This window comes from Buceros rhinoceros, unplaced genomic scaffold (genome assembly GCF_000710305.1).
Source record: "Buceros rhinoceros silvestris isolate BGI_N320 unplaced genomic scaffold, ASM71030v1 scaffold18968, whole genome shotgun sequence".
NCBI lineage: Eukaryota > Metazoa > Chordata > Aves > Bucerotiformes > Bucerotidae > Buceros > Buceros rhinoceros.
The window spans coordinates 7103-13041 of record NW_010425343.1 but is presented as its reverse complement, the minus strand read 5'-3'; the positions used below and the strand labels follow the sequence as shown (position 1 = coordinate 13041).

Sequence of the window (5939 nt, the reverse complement as noted above, 5' to 3'; positions counted from 1 at the left end):
ACAATAAAAGGGGATATTGCAGCTTTATACAAAAGGGTTGAGAAACATGAAGTTGAAATACAGAAAGCAGAACAATCGAGCCAATTTGTCAAATCTGATTAGCCCTTGCCTTGCTGAGGCTACTTCCTTATGCTAAAAAATACTTTTCTTTTAGTCAGTGAGCCATCATAATATGATTAAAGACAAGGGCATAACTGCAGAGAAGCAGAGCTGTAGTTAATGTTAACACAATGAAAAACAGTACAAACAAAAAGGCACTTGAGAGGACATACACTAGCCAGTGCCAAGGACTTTTTTTTTTTTTTTTAGTTTTTAGGCAGTACACTTGGTTACCAGTTGTGTCTGCTGTTGACATACACTAGCCAGTGCCAAGGACTTTTTTTTTTTTTTTAGTTTTTAGGCAGTACACTTGGTTACCAGTTGTGTCTGCTGATGGCACATACTCTTTTATGGAGTTCACAAGCACAAAATTTAGTACAACACTGAAAAACATCAATAAAATTTGACTGTATTGCTTCGTAAACAGAGCTGACACACTATATCGGTACTGATGCAGCAGTACTTTCAAAAACATCCTAACCCTTCTTTGCCTATGCACAACACGAGCAATTATACACAAATACAGGTGCAGGAGTCCCCTAAATAGCTGTTACTGCAATATTTTCTGGGCACTGAGCTATGGACAGCATGTCCCTCCAAAGGACCCCACTGAATACATTTTGTGACAGCATCTTGGATTTTGCACAGTAAAAACAAAATTATCCATTAACGGAAAACAAAAGAGAGGGAGAGAAAGAAAGACAAAATGAACTATAAGTAAGTCGATCATACTTGGTCTCAACACCAGCATTTGATTATTTCAAATAAAACCAACAGAAAAAGCAGACTGTACATGATTCAGATTGTTAACACAGATTGTTGTCCATGTTTATCGGTTACACACTCATTGAAGCTCCTGAGAAAAGCTTGGCTCAGTGTCATCAATGCACTTTTCAGCCTGTACAGTAAAAGAAGATCAACAGTTCCCCAGCACGACCGAGCTATGTCCTTCCATCTCGATTCTCTGAAACTTTTCCAGTTGCTTTATACCTTCATGCTTCCGAGTATGAATTCTGTGTGTTTAGTTTATCTTTTTTCAGTTTTACACCATCAACCAGTTCAAAATTATAATTCTCCAGTGCAGACAAGTTCCTCTCTGACATCCCGTTGTGCCAACAGGCACAGTACAGGACAACTCCACAGATGGCTCCTAAAAGCACCCCGAGTGCACTCATGGCTATGATAGTGATAAGGATTGGATCTAGGGTCTTCAGGACACTGCTCGATTTCCTGGAGATGTTATCATCGTAGTCCTCGCCTCTGTGGTATGGAGGTGTAAACCCTGAAATGGAGTAAAGAATTGCAAGATTTTCAGAACTGATTCTAGTTAGAACTTAGTTTGATGAGTTGAAAACTGGAGAAAGAACATCAAGTTTTTGACATAAATTGCTACATCATTTGCAAACCTAGCTTCTAGGAGGTAGTCATAAATAGCTGAAAACTATAATGTGGCCTGAATAGTTGTTGATTTTTTCCATATTGTTCTCCAACCCTTGAATGTGCTGCATGTTAGTAGGGGTCTGATTCTGCCTTGGATTAAGTGAAAGTCTTCGGAATGAATAACCAAAACTTCTGACTGTATTTTGCCAGATTGTAGTATTTAGCTCAAAAATGTTAATTAAATCTTGTTCAGCTCGTTGTGAATGTTTATAGCCTTCCACATTGGTTGGGAATCTCCAGCCATTTTGTGCCCATCTCCAGTTCACTGACTTCAGGATTGGACCTTGATATAGAAATAGTGACAGAACTGATACAGAAGAGCACTCTGCCCCCTTGTGTAAAATACTCACTGGGTATCATAATGTTTTCCCTCAACCCTTTCAGTTTATGAAAGAGATACAATAAGCCTGCAAAACCTACTCATTGTTGCAGGAAAAGCCAAAAAGTATTTTTTCGGACAAACCCTGCTTCCACTGAAATCAATTATAGCAATCCCATTGACTTTAACAGAAAAAAAATTAAGCTCATTGCCTGCAAAATGCAAGTAGATTTTATTATTGGGACAATGTGACAATTATGCTCCATTTAATGATCCATTTACAGGTATCATCACTGAAAATGATAATGCTTTGGTAGACTGGTCATAAAATGACATTTTCAGCCAGGTCTGAAACAATTAGCCTGAAGAGGTTTGAGCCTAATTACCTAGACACTGTGTGAGTCATAAATCATAAGATATAATGAAAATATAATGATAGTTGTTTCTTTAGCTGTGGACAAGCCTTCTTATGACAAAATATTAAGGAGCTATAGTGTGCATCCATATATATATATATATATATATATATACAATACAACAGATTATGTATATAAAATCTGAAAGGTTTGAGATAGATATAAGTAATACAATGTCCGTAAGATTATGTGACACAGAAGACTGAAACTATTACATCTTTCAAATAAATGTAAGTCTTCTTAGAATCTCATTTAGGTAAATCAAAAAACCTTAATACAATATGCAGTTAGAGAACTAATGTATAAATAAATAGATAGAATACAAAAATTCACATGAAAATGCACTGCAAAATTCATTCTCTTTTAACAATAACACAATTTTTACCTGTTTGATTACTTTCTGAGTCTTCTTCTTCATCTACTTCATTCTCCACATCAGTTGATTCTAATGAAGCAAAGAGAATTGACATTGATTATTAGGGTTACAAACACCGATTGACTATTATGCCGGCAATAATGGTATAGCAGATTTTCCTGTGTCAGAGCATCATTATGTCAGCTTGACAGAACTGTTCATTATGATGGGCTCTGAAAATTAATGGAGGAAAAAGAAAGATCCTCTCCGCCCAGTCTTGGCACAGTTTTAATTATCAGCAGGGGTTTTCCATGCCTGGGAAAGGGAAATCAGTGTGATGAATTAGCATCTCATTCATGGTATTTGCAATTTTTGAGCCCAATTCCACAACACTTCATCAGCATGGGCATAGTTAATCACAAGAACAGTTTCACTGACTGCTATGAGACCACTTGTGTTTCGGCTTCAGTCTCAGCTTTTGGCTTTAGCTTCTGCTGGGCAAAATCTTTGCTCAGCATTTGGTTTGAACAACCAAAACATGAAGAGATAGGAGTTACTTTCCTTTCTCATTCTGGAGTCAGATAAATACCATCACTGTGGTCCCAGCACCCTTCTTGGCACCGAGGATAATGCAGGAGGACCAAGCAGTTCATCTTGCCTCTTGCCACCACTCTGGTGGCATATGATGAACCCCAGGAGATGGACTGTGTTGTAAAAAGATATTGTACAGTTTTCTTATCCTGCGGTGAAACTACTATGCAGTTAGAGTCTGTCATGTGACCCTCAAAAGACTGCAAAAAGGTCATGAACACCCTGTATTGTTACTCTCAGTTGCATGGCTTAAGTTTATATTTCTAATGATGAGGTTTCTCAGCATTATTCCTTCGTATATCTGAGGTATCTCAGAATAATTCCATCTCCTACATAAAAGTCTTTGGTTCATCTCCATCATGAAGGACAAGGTTCAGTTGCTTGTGTTTATCTGTGGTTGCTGCTGCCAAATTATGTGCAGTATGCAATGCACATACGATCAGCAGTGACTGGAATAGCACGAGACTGGCCAGAAATAAAAGGACTCAAATAGCATCTCAGGAATAGCCCAGCTCAGATGCGGAAGAGGCCGTGTTCTAACACTACTTCGTGTCCCACATGTCTGGAACCTGATGACTACAGCAGAAGAGTCATTGCAGACTTGGACTTACAGGACAGAGCAGGAGCCATTTTGCCCTATCTGCTTAGCCTGTAGGTGTTTGATATGATCCTTTAAAACAGAATTCAAGTAGTAAGTGATCAAAAAGGGGTGAATAACTGGATTTTGAGCATTTGTTAAAACAGCAAAGGGCATTAGGAAAAACAGAAAAATTTAAAAAGGGCAGCTATCTAAAATGTAGGAAGAGATGTGAGAATGTGAACACGCAGTGACCCATGTCAGTAGGATGCCCGTTCTGATCCAACAGACTGCAGTTGCTGTGGTACTAAGATGACACCAACGGCACTTACTATGAATACAGCTATGGGCCAGATCAGGATGTTTTCAGTGCAAAACCTCCTGTATTGTCAATAGTTATCTATCTCTTTCTCAAAGACAAAACCAGCTATCAAACAAAATGAATAATGTTTTGGATGAGATTTCTGTATATTCTTGCTATTCATACTTACTTCGGCAATCCTCTTGTGCTACATGATTGTCAATTTTAATATCATCCACAGCGATTCCTCCAGTTCCTTTCCCAATTTCTCCCTCAATAACCACCTGGCAAAATAAGATACTATTCACATTGTTTTCCTGTTAATACACAATTGCAGCATTCAGAATATCTTAATTAATTGTTAACCCACATCTTCACTTGTCATGATGCCTCATCTACAGGTACGTTGATCGTGGCCTGCCAATCTGCACTGCATGCCTTTATGAGTTTATATAATGTCCTAATCTCATTAAAGACTTCTACATCAGCAGCAAAACACTGGCAATGGTGCAGTTTCGTGACAGATGAAAAATGATTTCTAAACTATTTATTTGGCCTTTGATAACAAATTCCTTATATGACTGTCATCTGAGATACCATGAAATATGCCACTATTATTACTGTCACAGCAACAGCACCTCATCTGTAGGTATAATACTGTCTACATAAATCCTTCAGTGACATTTTCTGCTACGGTGTACAAAACATGACCAGCAAGGTCTTACTGGCCTTGGCTCTGCTAGTTCAGCGAGAAGCAGCCAAGCTCACCTGATAGTGTTTCACAGACTTGTGAAGAAGAACGCGTCCTTCCTTCCAGTAGTTTGCCTGGTGCCCACTCAGACTCCACAGCACCTGGTCGTATTCATCTGGCTTTTGGTATCGCAGTTTGATCTTCAGGGTGCCAACATGAGCACCAGACATGTGGTACCAGAAAGTCATGCAGTGGGCAGAGTTCTGAGAGTAAATCACGGGGCTCAGCAGTCGGGCGACTTTGCCTTTCTGGCTTTCATCAGCTTGTGAATAAAGGAAATTGCCATCTCCTACTGTGACAGAAGGACTGTGTTAGGAATAGCCACCATTTTTCGTTTTCTGTATTTACCTAAGAAGCCCTGACCACCCCTGATCATTTTGCTTTCTTTCCATGCTGATGGGTCAAGATGTACAACCCAGAGAGTCAGAGGTCACTGGTTTGGGAGCTCTAGGAAATCTGGTGTGCTCTAAGGAGAGAGCCCCAAAAATGATCGGGGGATGGAACACCTATTCTATGAAGAAAACCTAAGAGGGTTCATCCTAGAGAAGAAAAGGTTCCAGGGAGACCTTACTGCAGCCTTTCAGTGCTTAAAGGGAGCCTGTAAGAAATATGGGGACAAACTTTTTAGCGGAGCTTGTATCAATGAGACAAGGGGTGATGGTTTTAAACTAAGAGAAAGTAGATTTAGACTACATATAAGGAAGAAATTTTTTACAATGAAGGTAAATTTTACAATGAGACACTGGGACAGATTGCTCAGAGTGCTGGTAGATGCCCCATCCCTAGAAACATTTGAGGTCAGATCGGATGGGGCTCTGAGCAACCTGGTCTAGTTGAAGCTATCCCTGCTCACTGCAGGGTGGTTGGACTAGATGACCTTTGAAGATCCCTTCCAACCCAAATCACTCTATGATTCTATGATTTCTTCTGGCAGTCTCCTTTGCTGTTCACTGGGATGCTTTGTGCCAAGAGTAAATCATACATGGCACACACAAAACAGTTGATTTTGCTCAGGGAAGGAGGCAAAAACATATGCGGTTTGGTGTAACCGCATATGCTCCATTAGTTAGCACGCACCTCCTGCAGAGAG

At 39.6% G+C, this 5939-nt stretch overlaps 1 protein-coding gene across 1 annotated transcript in view; it reads right to left on the bottom strand.

Annotated features, from left to right (window-relative positions):
- Positions 1 to 243: 243 nt before the first annotated feature.
- LOC104497830 (neuropilin-1-like) overlaps positions 244 to 5939 on the bottom strand; it is a 9923-nt gene continuing 4227 nt past the window's right edge. The window contains exons 3-7 of the mRNA XM_010141121.1: positions 4867 to 5141; positions 4289 to 4382; positions 2660 to 2719; positions 358 to 1381; positions 244 to 273 (exon numbers count right to left, since the gene is read on the bottom strand). Coding sequence (XP_010139423.1) covers positions 1092 to 1381; positions 2660 to 2719; positions 4289 to 4382; positions 4867 to 5141 — 719 coding nt within the window. The 3' untranslated portion in view covers positions 244 to 273; positions 358 to 1091. The remainder of the gene's footprint in view (positions 274 to 357; positions 1382 to 2659; positions 2720 to 4288; positions 4383 to 4866; positions 5142 to 5939) is intronic.